The sequence below is a fragment of the Pteropus alecto genome, unplaced genomic scaffold, assembly GCF_000325575.1.
Source record: "Pteropus alecto unplaced genomic scaffold, ASM32557v1 scaffold88, whole genome shotgun sequence".
Lineage (NCBI taxonomy): Eukaryota > Metazoa > Chordata > Mammalia > Chiroptera > Pteropodidae > Pteropus > Pteropus alecto.
In genome coordinates this window covers 2,065,808-2,085,568 of record NW_006494611.1, presented here as the reverse complement: position 1 = coordinate 2,085,568, position 19,761 = coordinate 2,065,808, and the positions used below count along the sequence as shown (strand labels likewise).

Genomic DNA, 19,761 nt, shown 5'->3' with positions numbered 1-19,761 from the left:
TAAGAAGTCCAATAGCTTGGCTTCCTCAGGGACAGTTTCTACTGTTTTTTTAAATTTGTATGGGCCATACTTTCTTGCTTCTTTGCATGCCTCATAGTTTTCTGTTGAAAACTGGACATTTAAAATAACACAATGTGGCAACTCTGGAATTCAGATTCTCCTCCCTCTCCAGTGCTTGCTGTTGTCGTCAATTTTGTTTTTGTTGTTGATCATTTATTTAGTGACTTTTCTAAACTAATCCGGTCAAATCTGTATTCATGCATGGCACTGAAGTTTCTGCTCAGTTAATGACTGAGTAGAGATTTCCTTAAAAACCTGAAATCAATAAATATTCCAGTCTTTGCCAAGGGGCTCTGTGTGGTTATTGAAGCACACCTTCAATACCCAGCCAGGCAAGTGACAATTCCACCTTAGTCTTCACTTCCTGTTTGTGCAAAGCAAGATGATCAGCCAGCAGTGAGAGCTTAAGGCCTTCTCAGATCTTTCCTTAGCATGCATACAGGCCTGGGCACTTGCACATGGCCTTCTGGATTCTCAGGAATATTTTGGAGCTTTTTAAAGCCACCATGGACATCTCATTACCAACTTTTCCTTTTAAACTTTTAATTAGCCTGTTTTTGCCCCAGCTTTTATCCGGTGCTTTAGGCAGCCAAGAAATTTAACAGTTGCCACTACTCATGTTTTACAAATACCCCTGGGGAAAAGGCTTTTCACATTAGGCAAGCTTTGAATCAGGTCTAATAAAGACAGCCTTGCAAGTAGGGTATTCCAAGGAAAATAATGACAATTCTCTGGAAATGAGACTTTGACAGAGTTCCAACCCTGTTCTGCCCCCTCCTATGGCTGCCAGATTGCTGATTTTCACCATGATTGCAGGCTGTTGGTTTCCAAAGCTATCACCAAGAAGGAAGGGTAGGATGGACATGGGGCAATTAAAATACCACAAAGCTTACTGTTCATACTGAGATTCAGCCATCTTTCTTAAATAAATCCTTTCTTGAATGCTGTAAGCTTTTGCTTAATGTACAGTAGTCCTAAAACATTGTTTCTGATCTACTTTTGCTAGTTCTTCCATGCTTTCACATAGGAGATAATTTTGGAGGATTTTTTTTTCTGCACCATTTTCACAGATGTCATTCTCTGTATTCCTTTTAATAATTAAAAAATCGGTATCTCTGTTACCCTGTCACATTTGTTGTCTTCAATGGATGCTCATAACAGCAAGGCTATTTGGTAGGGAAACCCACAACGAGCTTCTTCCACCGAGAGCTAGTATTTCCTTCAGGTAATGTTGTTAGGGTTAAGAAATGCTAGTTTCATGTGGAAACTCTATATCCCATCATTTATACTGATGATAGTTTGTGTGCTTAGTAAGGAAAATGACATAAATATGAAAAAGATAAACTTTGTCTTCAGAGACTTCGCAAGAATGTAACCGTTTCCTACTCTTTTTGTTTCTTCTCTGATCTTCAGTTGGTGGGTAGGATGTGAGGGTGTGTGTGAGTCATATGGAAAAAGATTAAACTAAGAAATGTGATTAGAAAACGACCAATCAATTTTCTGTCACAACAACCAAGTGACATAGTTCTTGTAAACTGTAGGCCTCTGCCAGTAAGTAGTAACAAGATTATATAATTGATTTTAATTTATAGAAAGGTAAGATGGGAAAAAACTATGATTTAGTTTTGCTTTTGAACTATTATTACTGTGTTAAATATATGTTATTCTAATTGAATATGAGTGCTCAGGAAGCATAAAACAGAAAGTCATAATAATCCTAGTAGAAAAGGCTACTTCTTTTCCCCAGAAACAAAATTCTAGTCACAAGATTGTTCTAGAAATCTTTACTCCCTAGACCAGTGTTTCACAGAGGGTGGTTTAGGGACAAACCTGCATTAGAATTACTTGAAGGGCTTGTTACAAATCTAGATTTCTGGGTTTACCTTAGAACTGTGGAATTAGAATAGTGAAGGTGAACGCCTGGGAATACTTAACTTATTAAAGTTTCTGGACAGAGGCCTTAAACTACTATTTTTAAAAGGCTTTATTGGGATATAACTGACATAATAAACATATTTAGAGTATGCTCTTTGATATGTTTTGACATATGTACATACCTCTGAAAGCATCATCGCAATCAAGATAATGAACCCATCTATCACCCCAAAAAGTTTCCTGATGCCCCTTTTTTATTACCTTTATCTTGCCCCACCTCCCCCCTTGCTTTCCAGGTGAACATTGATCTTTTTTCTGTCACTATAGATTAGTTCAAATTTGCTAGAACTTTATAAAGGAAATCATACAGCATGTACTTTTTTGGTCCGGTTTCCCTCACTTAGCATAGTTATTTTAAGATTCATTCATGTTGCTCGTATAACAATAGTACATTCTTTTTAATTACTGTGTAGTATTCTACTGTTTGGATATACCCCAATTTCTTTATCCATTTACCTGTTAATGAACATTTGGTTTGTTTCCACTCTTATGGGCTATTTCGAATAATGCTGCTATGAACATTCAAGTACAAATCTTCTTGTGGACGTATGTTTTCATTTCTTTTGGGTTAGTATCTAAGAGTGTAATGTTTAGGCCATAGGGCAGGTGCATATTTAACTTATTAAGAAATTGCTAAACTATTTTTTTACATTCCCATAGCAGTATATAAAAGTTTCACATATTATTGTCAGTCTTTTTAACATTTAGTCTTTAAGCGTTCTGATAGGTGAGTAGTGGATTGTCACTGAGGTTTTAATTTGCTTTTTCCTAATGACTAATGGTTGGGCATCTTTTCTTGTGCTTCTTTGCTATTTATATATCTTCTTTGGTGAAGTGTCTTTTTAAATTTTCTGCATATTGTTTTCTTATTATTGAGTTTTGAGAGTTTTTAAAATATATATTATAGATACAAATTCTTTATTAGATATATGCTTTGCAAATATTTCCTTAGCATGTGGCTTATCTTAAGAGTATCTTTGGAAGAGCAGAAGATTTTAATTTTGATGAAATCTAATTTTTAAAAATATATGGATCACACTTTTGGTGTTGTGCCTAAGAAATCTTTGTCTAACAGTCACAAAGATTGTCTCCTATGTTTTCCCCTAGAAATTTTATAGTTTTATATTTACGTTTAAATCTTTGATCCATTTTGAGGTTTTGTTTTCTTTTTGGTAGATGGTGTGATATGTAAATCAAAGTTCAGTTTTTTGCTTATTGATGTCTAGTTGTTCCATTGTGGTGTCTCTAATTGCCTATTTACATAAGTGCATATATTTCTGGATGCTCTATTCTGTTCCATTGATCTATTTATCTATCTTGATATCAACATCTTACCATCTTGTTTAGTAGCTTTATAATACATCTTAAAATGAGATCATTTGAGTCCTCCAACTTTGTTTTTCCTTTTAAAAGTTGTTTTGGCTATTCTATATCCTTTACATTTCTGTATATATTTTAGAATCAGTTCATCAATTTTTACCTGAAAAAAAAAATGCTTGCTGAGATTTTAATTGGGATTGTGTAAAATCTATAGATTAATTTGGTGATAACGGACATCTTAATAATATTGAGCTTATCTACAATTTAGATTTTAACTGAATCACCCTGTCCTGCCCTGCAGAAAAAGACACGTATGTTATGAGGACATGGCATTTATTCAGTAAACAATTCAGAAACACATTTCTAAATCCCTCCTCAAGTCCTAGCAGTATGCTCCCTAGTTTGTGACAGAAATTTATAATCTAGATAAGAAGCAGCACTAGAACCTAGCATGTAGTTTAGACTGGAAAAACAAAAAACAAAAAACTCTGCTGAACTGAAAGACAGACTCAGAGGTATGGCCTTAGCCCATTCCTTTTACAGACTGGCAAACAGAGGTTCAATTTCACACAATTTTTCAGTAGCAGAACCAGGTCTCCTGAGCCTGGCTCACTGAGCAGGGTCCGTGAGTGATGCCAACAGCGAGGGCTCTAGGAATTCAAAGGGGCCCACAGTTCCCTGTGTGAATGAGCAGGAGTAGGGGCCTTGGGCTGGTCCCTGAGAGAAGATGAGACTCCAAGGGCAGAACACAGACTCAAGGGAATCAGGCAACAAGGGAGGAAGGTTTTTAAAGTTCCATAGGAATACCAGAACCTATGTCTATCTAGTACTTTTTAAAGCTCTGATACACATGACATTTATCACCTCAGTTTATTCCTACACCGCCTACACCATCTTTAACTGGAGATTGCTGGGTATAATAACTGTGTACTCTAGCAAGGCATACAGGGACCCCCGCCACCTCTAAGGTGACAGGAAGGACACTGGCAGCTGCTGAGGGATGTGGAGACAGGACCTCTAAAGACAGCCAGGCAGAAGGGGCCTTGTGCCCAGAAAGAGTTACAGAGCCAGAGAGGGCTTGTGCAGGGAAGATAGAGTATAACCTGATGAGTGAGACACAGCAGCACGACAAGTCATCACAGGAGGCAGGATCTTTAGTTTGGGACAGCCTCTTCCTTTGTGGCCTGACTACCTGTGACCAGGAGGCCTAGAGAGACAGGGAAAGACCAGGCTCACTGGGAAGGGCTCTGGTGTCAGGCAGCTTTGTAGGGACAGTGCAGTGCAGTGCAGTGCATGGGACACAAGGCAAATCCTAGCCCTGGCAGATGGCCAGAGCATGGGGCTGGGAAATGAAGGCTGCAGCCCCATCCTAGTGACTGGGCAACTCATGCCAGTCACATGGGCGATAAAGGGTGGATCCAGGAACCTTTGCAAGTCACTGAGCTGCCTCTAAGTGAGCATGTCCAGTGAGCATGATTTGGAACCTTGCTTGAGAAGTTCACAGATAGAGTGGAAGGAAATGAGATTGAGAGAAGAGAGGTAAGCCTCAAACATGTATTAAACTGGAGAGTTTGGTTTGTACGCTGGTGTGGGCAGTGGGGAGCCACTGGAGCTTGAGACCTGGTGTTACTCTTATAGCTAAAACAACACCTGAGCAAAGAACGTGATTCTTATCACTGTGCCTCTTACCAAGTCGGATAATTTGGGATCTGGTGGAAAAAATGAGCACTTAATGGGTTCATCATTTATTCCTTAATTCAGTATTAATGGAGCTAACTACGGAAACTGAGAGGGACCAGAATAGAGACATGCAGAGAATGCAGCAGGAAGGGCAGAGAACGGGGAGAGGACACCAAGGCCAAGTAAGCCAGGACCGATGAAAACCTTCCTGAATTTTTAGGACAATAAGACTCAGATCTACATCCTTACATATATATTTTTAGTATTCTCTCTATGTGTGTATATGTGTATAAAATCAACATATAAAATCAATTTAAATTAGCTTACATTTTAGAGTTGCGATTTTTTTTTATTTCAGGCCAAAGAGAATCCACAGTTTGAAGCAAGCACTAGGTATATACCTATTTTTTTTTTTTTTAAAAAGGGTCAAATATTTCAGATAGTCCATATTAATTCAACATAATTTCATTTTTGATATTTTTTAACACTTAGCTTATTATAAGAGATTTTCAATTTAAAAAGTATCTATCTATCTATCTATCTATCTATCTATCTATCTATCTATCTGTTACCCCACCCACTGCCAGCCTAGGGAATCTTTCCTAATACTTGCTTGCTCTGTTGCCAGTTGAGGTCACACCTGCCATTTGAAACCTCCTTTAATTAGCCTTATTTCTGGCTTTTTTCTTGAGCTTTCATATGAGAACCAATTCTTCTGTGATTTTCACCAGGCTGCCCTACCTCCTCGTTTGCAAAGTAGGCAAAATATCCTCTGATGTGAACTCATTCAGATTCCCTCACTCCACTCAGAAGTCCCTGATCATTCTTCCTTTCTTCATTCCTCCTTGTCTGGGAAGAAGATGCACTCACACTTCTTTCAGAGTTAAGTTCTTACTGGTGCTCGTCACCCGATCTATTCCTGCTTACTTAGAAACTTTCTCATCTATAATTCCTCTCCCTGAGCAAGGCATTCAGAGGATACTTAATAAATGCTTTTTGAATGAACTCGTAGACTGTGATCCAGTTCAGGTACAGGAGATTGCATAGTTTCTCTTGGCTTATTTGGCCTGATCGCAATGGAGGCACTCCAGGCATTAAAACAATGAGATGATAGAGGTGGGAAGGAGTGAGGGCTCTTGTAAACGGGTGAGTCCCTCTCCTTTCCCCTGAATTCATGCTCATACAGAGCACTCTAGTACAGCATTTAAGGTGCTATAATGTGATTAAGTTTTTTTCTCCACCATACCATGAATTCCTTGGAGGCGTGAAAGTTGTCTTATTAGTTTGAGCTTCCCTTGGGCCTCATATTATACAAGGGCCTGGCATTCGGTAGTTCAGTAAATGTTTAGTGAATAAACAAGTAACAGTGCTCATTGAATAATCACATCAGGCTAGCAAACTACTCTCATGAGGTTTAGCTCAAGACACATTTTATTTCTCCCTGATCTTCAGTGCCCAGCAAGTGTTTATTTGTTGACTTAATCTAACTCAAAAGAGTTACTGTACTACATGATACTTCAGGACAGAGAAGAGGGAAAAAGGAAACTATCATGAGCCAAGGAAAAAGCTTTTAAGAGGGTGAAAGTGAATTCCTCCTCCTTACCTCTCCCCGTTTAAAACTTGCAACCAGTTAGATGTTAACTGTATAATCCAGCAAGTGGTGTCCCTTGAACATTCCCTTGTTGAATGTCATGCACAGAGCCTGGGCAGGTCTCAGACTAAAGTGAAGGAGAAGGATGAAGGAGGCCCTTGAGACTTTACACCAGGAGAACCTGGGCTGAGTCAGCACCACTCCAACTGGTTAGGGGGGAATGCAAGTGCAATTCTTTCCAATGGTTCGATGTTCATATGTAGTTCTCTAAAGCAAAGGCAAGAAAGTGGAATTTGCTTCCTGGATTGAAAATATAGGAAGAGGTACTAGTAATAGGAAAGACCCAGTGCCCACCCAGCACATGTGAGATCAAAGGCAGGATCCAATGGGAGAGCGGCGCATGGAAGCCATGGGTGAACACAGCAGCTCAGAAGCTGAGGAAGACGTCGACTAATTCTCAGCCCTTCCTCGATTATGTGACTGAGAAGAAAGGTGTAAAATCAATTTCATGCTGTTCATTTACACAGATCTAATTAGGCCAGAATTTAAATGAAGGGCAAACATTTCATGTTGAGAAGAGCTTCCCCTTTGGAAAAGATGACCTCTTAAGGAAATGGTCGTAGAAATAAGAGAATTGCCAGAATGTCTGCTTGAGAATAAAGATACGGGATGGGGGCACTTTATTTGTGGCTCTATTCAGGATTTATGGATTTCACCTCCTCTCAAAGCTTTCCATGGAAAGGTTAGGATCACTTGATCTATGTGCTCACTCACAGGACTTCACCTCTAACTTCTCTGTGTGTCAGTTTTCTGGTAGGCAGAACTGGGGATGGGATCAAAAAGAAAAATAAGCGTGGAAGCATTTTTATACTTTATATGTTTATGGGGCATTGAATGTGCTGTTTTTGTTTTCATCTTTTCTTTTCTTACCTGTTCAAGCTAAAAATAATCTTCGCCAAAAGACCTTTTACTTTCTGCTTTAACCACTGCCCACGATCAAACTTTTGAGAATTTAGTATTTGAGATTTTGGATTTGGATTTTTATGTAATTAATTTGGTGGGATATGAAATATGTATTCAGGCATACAACTTAGTTAGAAAAGGCCTCTGAAAGGAGTTTCAGTTCAAAATAAATTTATTAAGCATCTATAAACAGTCTTTAAAGAAAGCTACACAGACCCCACTCCCTACTCCAGGGCAAGGCTAACTAATGTATGTTTCTTCATCAGACTTCTAGACTTTTGATGTTAAGGAGCATGAAATGGCAAATTAACATGAAGATGGTCACGTAATTAAGAAATTGGATGTTCAGTCTTGGTCACCAAATATTAATGGCAATGCCATTTAATAAGGCAGTGATTCTCAATTAGGATACATATGTGTGTTATAAAATGGTATATTTGGAAAATTTTTAAATGACTTATTTTCTTTGTAGTACAGACCAGGAAAAGTGAGGCTTGAGAAAAATCTTGGCTGGTGAGAGTTCATAGAATTCGGTTCCTAAATTTTCTTTATATGATAAGGCCTGCCCCTGAATGGATTGTAGCAGAATCTCTGAAAGATGTAAAATTTTTGTTTTGTTTTCCATGGAGACTTTGTATTGGCTTATGAAAAACTTTTTAAATAAAAGATAAAATTATCTTTTCATCTCCTAAATAATTGGCTTTATCCCCCAATACTGTCTCTGATCGATCCATATCCCAGCTGCCTTTTTTATTGTGAAAAACTCAGACTGAAGGAAGACCCCTGGTTTGGACTCTTTCAGCTGGGGCCCTACAGATGAGTAAAATATGTTTTGAGAATTCTATTCTCAACCAGGTAGGATATTTATTTAACAGGAGACTCTTCAGATTATCAAGCACTATTATAATATTGAGCCTACCAACCATGTCTAGTCATAAAGTATGTTTTGTTCTGAGGCATTTGACTCCCTTTTTCATGTGCCAAGAATCTCTTAAAGAGACCTTTAAAATATCCTTTGCTTGAGGACAGAATGGTCAACATTGGCACAATATACGAATTTGCAGATATGAGCCAATTAATACAGTTATAATTCCTCCTTCACCTACAACATAAGGATGTGGATTATCCAGGTGCCTTTCTTTTTTCCTTTCTGTTTCTGTCCTGCTAATTGAAGATCATCAGACCCAAAGATGTGAGGTGAGCAGAAGGATGGATAATATTTAGTTAAGTGTATCCTAGTCTATACTTGATTATAGACCATGTCCATATATGTCTGTGTTTCTGTGTGTGCACACACATGCATGCACACACCTTCAGTGCTAGGAAAGCAGGCTGGTTTCAGGAGACAGAAAGATAGGTGAAAAACTTATATCGGTGTGAGTTTTGGTGATTTTTTTCACTAATTAGAGTCACAAAAACCAGTCAGCTCTTTAGAAGATTAAGCAAAAAAAACCAACTCAGTTATATTGTGAAAACTAGAACAGTACACTGAAAATACCAAATGCTGGTGAGGATATGGAGCAACAGGAACTCTCTGATCGTTGGTGAAATTTTAAAATGGTACAATTTGGCAATTGCTTACAAAGCTAAAGATAGTTTTCCCATACAGTCCAGCAATCATACTCCAAATGAGTTGCAAACTATGGTATATTCATACAATGGAATATTATTCAGTGGCAAAAAGAAACGAGCTATCAAGTCACAAAAAGACATAGAGGAAACTTAAATGAATATTGCTAAGTGAAAGAAGCCAGTTTTAAAAGGCTACATACTATATGATTCCATCTATATGACACTCTGAAAAGGCAAAACTATAGAGATAGTGAAAAGATCAGTGGTTACCTGGGTTCGGGGTAGTGGTTGGGGGATGACTAGATGGAGCACAGGAGATTTTTAGGGCTGTAAAACTGTTCTGTATATTATATTGATGGACATATGACACTATGTATTTATCCTAACCCATAACTATACAACACAAAGAATAAACCCTAAGATAAACTATGAACTTTAGTTAATAATAATGTATCTATATTGGTTCATCAATTGTAACAAATGTACCACACTAATGCAAGATGTTAACAATAGAAACTGTGGGGAGAGCATGGAGTTAGTTATATGGGAACTCTCTGTACTTTCTGCTCAATTTTTATGTAAAGCTAAAACTGCTCTAAAACTAAAATCTATTATTTTTTTTTATTAAAAAAAAAAAAAAGCCCACATGCAGTTAGTATAGTGGAAGCTGTTGATACCTGGCCCAAATCCTTTTTATCAGGCAGGTACACCCATTGTCCAGCTGCTTTGAGGTTAGCTGCTAACGGCTCACAGCTGTTCTGAGGACTGCCCTCAGCTACCCAGAGCCCTGTGGCCAGGACCTGCCTGAGAGGATATGGCCTCTCTTAAGGGCAGGTTACAGCCAGCCAATGACTGACTGATTCAGGGTACAAAAGCCAGCCCTTCCGCCTTAAGATGGGACACTTGTGGTACCATCCATGCTCCAGAGTTTCCCAGGGGATCAGGCTGATGCTTGACTTTAGCCGAACCCTCTCCTGCAACTGGCTTCTTCCTTGTCCTGGCTTCCACTCTCACTGCCTTACAGGTTTCATCTGAAAGCCTTTTATCCATAGCTCGCTTATACAATCTGCTTCTGGGAAACCTGACCTAAGACACTACCAGGAAGGGTCCCAGAAAGGATGGGATTCTGGTGTTGGGTCACTTGCTGGCCAAATGGCAATGAGGACTCCATCAGGTGGTGTTGGTAATCCTAGTCCCTGGCCTGGTATAGCAGTTCAAATGCTAAGACCTTCACCTGTGGTCACCTGAGATCAGATATAGGTGGACAGGGATGCACCAACTCTCGCTAGTATTTGGGAGGTTGGGAGGAAATATCAACTGTCAGAACTGTGGAATTGGAAGGCTATTGGCAAGCACCACTGATGCACTGAAGAGAGTAACAGGCTCAGATTAATCACCAATTTAAAGCACAGTGTGAGACTCATAGTGCATTATTGGCAGTGTTTAGCCTCCTACAAGAGAGGGCAGCACTCGAGAGAAGAATGAATTCTCAGCCAGGCATGTCCTGCCACCTGATCAATTCAGGTTCCTAATGCCAGTAGATGAGCAGGCAAGGCAGGCCCTGATAGGGAAGATATGGGACCGTGAAACTTGCAATGAGGAATCTGTACATGCCCTTGCCCCCTGGACTAGCAGAAGTGGCCCACTACCCCTTGTTAGATGATAGACCTTTCTCCTCCCCACACTCCCAAGATTATGCAGAAGCCTCAGATGAGACATACAAGATAATGCTTACCCTTCCCAGGATGCATCCTCTCCTCCCCTCCGATCCCTTTCAGAGCAATAACTAGCATCAGATTACACGATCTCACTGGGGAAGAAGCACATAAACCTATGGACATGTCCTCACAATGTGAGGATCTCTGCATCATGTGCTAATGCCCACCAGAGAATATTCATTGCAGAAAAGGTACCAAACAACCAAGCCGACTGGATACTTGGCCAGCAGGTGCCAGCCAGCTTCCTCCTCAGCACCCCAGTGCCTACACAATGGGCTCATAAATGGAGAAGTCTTGGTGGCAGAATGGGAGGCTGTGTGTGCATGGGTCCAGCAGCACCGGCTCCCTGCCAACAAGACTCATCCAGCTACTGCCACTGTTGACTGTCCAGCCTGCCAGCATGGAGATCGATGCTGAGCCCCAGTTGGATGCCCTCCCTTGAGAACAGTTGATTTCAGGAGATACCCTCTGGGTTAGAAGGTACAGTCATTCATCCTGAGCGGGGTTGACATGTGTGCCTTTTCTGCCCACAGTGCCTCAGTCTGAGGACTCACATAGTGTCTGATCAACCATGGAACTTTGCTTTGATCGAGAGACTTAGTCACAGGCATATGATCACAAAGTCAACCCACCAGTCGTACCATATACCACCCTGTTCAGAAGCAGCCAACCTGATAGTGCTGTGGAATAGTCTCTTGAAGGCGAGGATGAACAGCAGGTTGGGACATGACAACACAGGGCTGGGGTGCTAACCTTCAGGATGCGGTATACACCTTAAACCAATAGCCATTTTTATGATACTGTGCCCCTAGTAGGCAGAATATATGAATCTGGGAGCCAAGAGGTCAAATGAGTTGTGCCCTTACTCATTATCATACTCCTATCAAATTCTCACATGGGGAATTTGTTCCCCACATCCCTGTAATTTTAGTCTCAGTGGGTCTGGAGGTATTGGTTCCCAAGAAGAACATTTCCACTGTGGTGCACAGTAAGAGTCCTACTTAAGTCTGTGACTGGTTTTGGGCTTGTAACGTTAAGCCGTCATCTCCCTCCCACGAATTCCAAATCCCCCTCCTCCTCATCTGACAATTCTGCTGATAGCAGGCATAGTGGGCGTTCCAGACTCATGTCTGTCTATTGTTCTTTTCCTTGTCCGCTTACAGTTATACGCGGGCATGGGAGTATTTGGAAATGTCCCAGTGAGTCACCAATGCACTAGATACCTTCCTCTCTGCCTCTGTTAAGTAACAGCCCAACCTCCTCATGATGACCAGTTCCTCCAGCATCACAACTGCTTTCTTTGTCTGCTGATCTACTGGCATAAGAACAAAGTGATAGGCGTCCTCATGCCAGCAACAATAAGGCCTGGGTGGGAGAAGGCAGTAAGGTGGGAATTCTCCTAAGAACTTAAGCAATTTCATGATGGACAGTCACAGAACAGTGTAGTATGCTATGTCTGGTGCTATTGGTTAACATAAAGGAGTTAAGCTAATACTATTTTACTAGCTTGGATTGTGCTGATATTTTTGACTTCTGAATTCAGTTTTGTCCCTGATTTGCAAAACCCTGGCCATTGAATGATACACATAATACAAATAATCATTCTGCTACAAAGGTATCAGAGGAAGAACCTGTCTGCTAACCCTTGAGAGCCATAAGCACCCCACAAACCCCACCACCCCCACCACCCCCCGCATACAGGCCTAACTGTGGGTCCCTTGTCTGGTCTCTAAGGGTCTTGAGAGTGATGGAACTGCTTTAATACCTGTGAACCATCTAGTGTAGTACTTAGGATTATTGGCTGATTTCTGTGGGATTGCCTTTTAGGCCTAGATATGTGGTTACTTTCATTATTTTTATTATTACTTTATTGTTATTCAAATAATTTCATGCATTCTTATGATGAAAAAATAAGTTCTAGCAAACAGTCATCTCTGGTGAGATTGTGGGTTATTTTAGATATCTGCCCAATTGGTTTTAACTATTTGAAGTTTCCTTTTCTAATTATAAAAAGAATACATATATAGATTATCAAAAATTTAGAATATACAGAAGTACAAATGCAAATCAAACGTAACTGAAATAACCACTATAAATATTTTACTCCAGATTTTTGTCTAAAGAAATGCATATTTTAAAAAAAATTTGGAGCCATGCTACACAAACAATTGGGGGGGGGGAGCTTTATATTTTAGTCTTATTGAAAAATTCCTATTAAATCCCTGACAAAATGGGCAAGGCTTTGACTGAACCCAAGTAGACACATCAGCTTGATCTCCCCACCTACCATCCACCTGTGGCCTGTTCCAACCCAGAACATTTGAGAGCATCTGGTTGCTGAGCCAGGAAATGGTTTCCCAGTTGTGAAATGCCTTTGACCCCAGTTCCTAGCAGATCTGAAAGTCTAGGATAGCCAGCTTAGACTTCCCTGGAAGCTGGCAGGGACTTTGACGACTTAAAATGCAAAGAAAAAAAATATGCCCTGAGACTATGTAGAATCTAAAAACAATTGATTGAATGCTTAGGAGTGATTTCCTTCCCAGGGGCTAAAGACAGGTTTGGAAAGGAAATGGACACTTCACAAACAGACCAGCCTAAACGTACAAGTTTACGCTCTGGGTCACCAAGCAAAAGATGCTAATCTAGCCTCCTACGTACCCTTGATCGCTCCTTTGTGAGCTCTGGAGAGCTACTGGGATGGTTTAGGCAGGAAGTGACCCCTTGGATTAACTCTTAGAAGTCAGAGAAGAAGCTTGGTGAGCAGCACAGCAAGGACTAAAGCACTGAAGGCTTACAGACCCCAGCTCAATTCCAATTCCACCTGTTTGGATGAATTACTTAACTTCTTTGCACTGAAGTTCTTTGATCGCATATTTTACAAAATAGTAATACTGGAAAGTCTTCCCATGAGAATTAAATGAAGTGATCTAGCCTAGTGCCTAGATCACTGTTAGCATATTATCTTTAGCATGTAGTTCCCCATATTTGTTCCTCCAGGGGCTTAGGTATTACTTTAAGGCAGCTCTCTGCCCCACCCCCAGCCCTTATGTGAAAATTATGTACTTTAGTTTGTGTGACAGAAATGGTCCTTAAAAGTTTTTGCATAATTATAAAAAAATAGAGAAAAATCTCACTTGAAAGAAAAATAGTTTGCCCATATGAAATCTCCAGGCTCAGAGCTGCCTCCAGACTAGCAGGATCTACAATGGTCCCTTTATGCCATCTAGTGCACGGCTAGGGAAAAGCCATGATTTTATCTTCAGTGTAATTTGCCAAAACATGTATTCTGATGAGGATAATTTAAACTCACTAATGGGTTCACTTTTTAATAAATTCCATTCAGTATGTTAAGCAAAATAAAAGGTTGGAATTCTAAACACTAAGTGCTAAAACGAAATTCCCCAAACCATTTAGGATTTATGCGATGTGTGCTATAAAGATCACCCACTGAAGGAAAAGAGAATACACTCCCATCCTTACCAACATGAATTGTCGTGGCCCACCTTCTATATTCTCCTTGTCCTTCTCCGCCAATACTCTTTATGTTTGTTCTGGTACATGACTGGGAGTGCCCCAGAGACTCAGCATCTATCTTCCCAACACACTGCTGGACCTTTGCTGGTAGCAGAGCCAAGGTACCATTCTGTTGGTTTTCCAAAAATGCAACCATCAGTTAAAATATTGTCACAATCAAATTGAATGTTTGTCAAGGGCCTATGTGTTTGTGTTTGGTTTGGTTTTTCTGGTGTGTGTGTGTGTGTGTGTGTGTGTGTGTGTGTGTGTGTGTGTGTGTGCTGTTTCCTTTTAGAGCTGTTTATTTATTACCTTTATAATTGTTTCCTCCCCCAGATATTCATGAGGATGAAGACAATGGCAGACAAATCTCTCCCAAATGTGAGTAATAATAGCACACTTGGAGTGCCCAGAGCTGTTCTGTGACCTTCTCTTTAATATCGTTGTAATTACTATTAACAACAACTCTAACAGGTGTTATTTATTTAAGTCCTATGATATACCAGACATTTTTGTTTATAAACATTTTTACTAACATCAAAACTGCAAAATAGATATTATTGTCTCCATTTTAGAGACAAGGAAACTGATGCTCAGAAAGGTTAAGTGGCTTACCCAATATCACACAGCTAATGAGTTCTTGTCAAAGTCAGAACTGCACTCAGGTCTGACTGACTCCAAAGCCCCTGTTCCTACCTCCAGACAACGGGCCTCTCATTTACTCACTCACATGACTGTGACCTGCCAGGTCCTGGGCCCAAGGTACTGAGGTCCCCTCAATGCTACAACCTCCGTAGTACCTAATACTTAGTACTCAAGACCCTTAGTACCCCAGAGCCCAAGGCCAGTGAATCCAGGAGGAAGGTATTAAATATGGACTTGACAAAGCTACAGCAAGAGGCAGCCTGTGTGTGAGCTGCACTTTCCTCCCCTGTAAAACCAGGGGCTTTGACTGAGGAACATTCTCCGAGTTTTGCTGGTTCTGAGAATTCCGGTTTGTTCCAGGAGCCATGGGGGTCTTGTGAGGTGACTGCGGGTTAACACATCACCTCCCACAGCCCCCCTCCTCTTCTATCTCTCAGAGTACGACAGAATAGAACAACAAAATAGACTAGAACAAAATGGAATAGAATAGATGACTTCACACACTGTAAAGGTAATATTTTTCCATAAACATTTGTCTTAATTTTATAAGTGTACTTGTGTGTGTACACTGTGTTGGGATATAAAATTTGCATCTCCCTTTGTTGCACTACAAAGTGGCTGGAACTTGTCAGGTCAGTCAGTTCCCTGTTGCCTCCCAGCCCTGCCCATAGAACACCCCAGGCTGAGTGTTTAATGGCTAATGGAGATCAGAGCCTGGCCCCACCCCCAGCCTCCCAGAGGGTGGCTCTGGGGGCCCTGGCACCAGCATTGTCTGTGGTACTGAGGCTGCAGACCCTGGAGACACAGCCCCTGTGTTCACGGAGGGGGTGGTCAAAGGCACGGCTGCTCTGATCCGCCCCTACAGCCTTTCACCAGTCCTCATCCTCACTATCTGCTCCCAGTTTAGAGATCCCAGGTTGGATGACTGCCCTAAAGAGATGTCTCTGGGATCACTGCAGATGCCTCCAAGTCACACCTGGAGGGGAGTAGTGGGAAGCATGTCTCTAAGCCAGTTTCTCCTCTGCCCTCCACCCCTCATCCTTACCATGTCCTGGGACCAGGAAATAAACCAGGCTTTGCTTCAATCCGAGCAGACAGTGTCCAGCTACCTGGAAACCCTCAGGTGTCACCGGGTTTCTGAGGGCTGCCAGGAAGGGGAGTACCCAGCTGCTTCCTGTGCTGCTTGCACAGCCCCAACCGACTGGCTCTGGGCCCCAGAACATTGCTGGGGTGTGGGCTCTGGGCAACGGGTTGTGACCTCCTACTTGCTCGCTGCCTGTTCCCCAACATAACTGAGCCCTCACAGCATCCCCAGCTGTAGGCGTCTTCTGCTCCCTGTCCTTGGCCCTGCTCCTCTGTCCGGAATGCCCTCTCGACCCACGTCCTGCCCCTTCCCCCTGAACTCTCACCAAACAGAAACTCTCCAGCACTCAGATTCCCAAGGGATGACTTACTCAGCTAACTCTCTTCCCAGGGCTGCCATGTGGGATCTTTTTGCTCCTCCCTAATCTGCCTTGTGAGCAGCGTCAGGGCAGAGCATGGGGAAATTACACACACACACACACACACACACACACACACGTGTGTATATATCTTACTGTTAAAATGTACAGCTGAAACTTATTGGATTTTGTTAACCAATGTCACCATAAATAAATAAATAAACAAACAAACAAACAAATAAATAAAATAGAGTGTGGGGTAATGAACAGGAATCTTGTAGCATCCACCTGCTATGATTACAGCCAAGAGAATTTGGCCAAGTAATGAGTCCTCTCTCATCTCTGTTTCCTCACCTGTAAAGTGGGGCTAAGGCCCTTACACAGTTGTGCTAACATCCCTACAGGCACAGAGCAGCCTCAGTTTTCATGGGAGCTGCAGTTCCCCACAGCACCGAACAGCCTGGGCACATAACAGGAGCGTGGTAGCACAACTGATTGGTTAATGAATCCATTCATTGGAGAGAGAAGCAGGATGTACTTGTCCCTCAGATTTTCCTGTGAGGAGCGCAGTGATATTTGGCTGAAGCTGCCAAGAAGAGAAACAGGCAATAATCACGGGAGAGAAATAGAGGCAAAGAAGAGAAGAGGGCGGGAAGGAGGGAGAGTCATCAAACGCAGAAAGACAGTGTTTTCTTGGAGGGCAGGAGGTAGGGCTGTGAGCAGTGTGTGGACGTGTCTTCTTAGTCAGTGACAGAATTTTGATGCTGGAAAAGGGAACCAGGAGACCACAGACCCAGCCCCTCACCACCCAGGTGAAGCAGTCCAGTCATGGGAGAATAGGCATTAGAGATGGGGAGAATGGGTTCCTGGGGACACTCTGTCATTGGCAACAGGGCCCCTCCTCCCACCCCTCTGCCCCCTCAGTGGTCCAAATTCATCTCTTCTTTCCCCAAGGCTGCTCCAGCAGGGAGTTTATCTCCATGGAAACCTTTGAGGACTGTGAAGGGGCAGAAGATACGGAGAAGGAAGGCAGCTCTCTGAGAGTAATTTATTTCCTTCTTACCCCTTTCAAATTCTCCCTCATTCCTGTTCATCAGCTTCTCCTGCCTCCTCTTCCTCTCTGTACCCCTCTCTCCTTCCTTATGATTCTCGCCCATAGGGACCCGGCCTAGTCCAGGAAGCTGAGGTCACTGCATCTGCAAAGTGGCTCAGATCCTGCAAGCCCAGCATGGCCCACATCACCGTCTCCTTGGCAATGCGCTGGTTTCTGGCCATAATGAGAGGCTCCTACCGGGACCCGGAGTGGCCCCGTAGGAGAGCTGGGGTGGGCCCTGCCCCGACAGCGAGAATCACCGTGTGGGCCTGGCCGGGTACCCCAGCACTACTAACTCTGAGGGTGCATCACTGTCCCCTCCCTTCCAGCTCTCGGGCCTTTTCCAATTGGACGACAGTTATGAAACCTGTTCCTCCAAGTCTGTTCCAGGCACTGGAGAAAGCATCCGGGGAGGAAAAGAAGGTGACGAGAAGAACACGTGAGTGTGAAAGAGGAAAGAAAAGTAAGCGAAGTTGTTGGCCGATGCTTCTCTGATTTTCTTCTCGGAATTTCAGGGCAACAGACAAAACTGAGGAGGGAGTTTGGGGTGGGGAGTGTTCATTGGCTTGCTCACCCCTACAAGGAGGCGACTAGTTTCCCCGCAAAAGCAGTTTCCCCGAGGACACCCTCCCCAGAGAACTGACACTCCAACCGCGGCTCCTGGGCTCAGCCCAGCCACCCCAGGCTGTCATTCCAGCAGAGGCTGCTGCTGGCGCTGAGGCTGTGCCCACCTTTCAGCAAAGAGCAGCAAAGGGGCATCAGAGCCTACGGACCTGCCTCCTGGACGGGGGCAGGGGTGGAGGGGGTGGTGCTAGGACGCCTCCAGGAGGACTCGGCAGCGGTCCGGTCACTCCTGCGGAGCCTCCACCCCTGGGGAGCCGAGGGAAGAACAAACAACTGCTCCACACACGCCCTCACGAACGCAGTGGAGCCCAAGCCTGCAGGGCTCGGCCCAGGGTTTCTCAGTGTTGGCACGTGTGACATTTGGAGCGCTGTCCTGTGCATTGCTTAGCAGCATCCCTGTCCTCTACTCTCTAGAAGCCAGTAACATCTCCACCCACTTACCCAAACTGTGACCATCAAAAATGCCTTCAAGAAGTTGCCAAATTTCTCCTGGGGTGGGAATGGGGGGAGATCAGTTGAGATCCTCTCATCTGAGTTGGAGGACCCACAGCCACTCAAACCAGACAGGAGGGAGGACTGCCCCCTCCTCCTTGCCCCCTACCATTCCCCTGAGAATGTTAATGTGGCATTTGGGGTACTTGGTTCCAGGATTGTTTCGTTTCAGAGAGGGCTGGTTACAAGTTAACTTCTGAGGTATTTCTGTTTAGATTTATTCGTTTTTTAATTGTTATTTTATTTTTTTTTTAGCTTTAGTAATTTTTAGTTTTATTTAATTTCCTAGTTTTAAAGTTACCTGTTTATAATTATTTTATTTTAAAGGTTAGTTTTTGAGTTATTCATTTTTGGTTACTTATTTGTAGTTATTTTAAGTGTTATATATTTCCGAATTAGTTAGCTATAGAATTATTTATTTTTAATTATCTTTACAGTTAGTAATATCTGGGTTATTTATTTGCATAGTTATTCTATTTTTAGTTAATGAAGTATTTAGTTATTTATTTTTAAAGTTTATTTGACTACTAAAAAATCACTGAAAGTTTTTAAATATTTTTGACTTATTTGTTTTTAGAGTAAAATTTTTTAGTTATCTTGGGGGTTTTCTCCTAGTTATTTAGTTTTAGAGATACTTATGTTCACAGTTATTTACTTTAGTTATTTTAGATTCTGGGTTGTTTACTTTTACATTGTTTTAGTCATTTAGGGTTTTTTCGGTTATTTGGTTTAAATTATTTCATTTTTAGAGTTATTTAATTTTTGAGCATTATATTTTCTAAATTTTTTATTTTCATGGTTTTTGAGATACTCAGTTTTTGAGTTGTTTCCAGAATAATTTGTTCTCATTTATTTCTTTTTAGTTCTTTGCCATTAGAAAATTTTTTTCTCTTTTGTATTTTTACTTATTTTATTTTGACATTTATTTTCAGAATTATTTAGTTTAGAATTACTTAGTCTATCAGTCAGGATGAGAAAGAGAGAGAGAGAGAGAGAGAGAGAGAGAGAGACTGAGACCATACCAATTATTTTAAGAGAGGGAATTTAATATAAAGGATTGTTATTCAGCTACTGGAGATTTTAAAAGGAAAAAGTGATAATGAGATAATGTGG

The 19,761-nt window shown here is 41.8% G+C and overlaps 1 protein-coding gene across 1 annotated transcript in view; it reads left to right on the top strand.

Annotated features, from left to right (window-relative positions):
• The window catches only part of MCF2L2 (MCF.2 cell line derived transforming sequence-like 2), a 187,483-nt gene extending 169,473 nt beyond the window's left edge, over nucleotides 1–18,010 (top strand). The window contains 6 exon segments of the mRNA XM_025042363.1: nucleotides 1,856–1,861; nucleotides 5,361–5,388; nucleotides 6,860–6,934; nucleotides 10,285–10,304; nucleotides 17,394–17,482; nucleotides 17,862–18,010. Coding sequence (XP_024898131.1) covers nucleotides 1,856–1,861; nucleotides 5,361–5,388; nucleotides 6,860–6,934; nucleotides 10,285–10,304; nucleotides 17,394–17,482; nucleotides 17,862–17,975 — 332 coding nt within the window. The 3' untranslated portion in view covers nucleotides 17,976–18,010.
• Nucleotides 18,011–19,761: the final 1,751 nt, after the last annotated feature.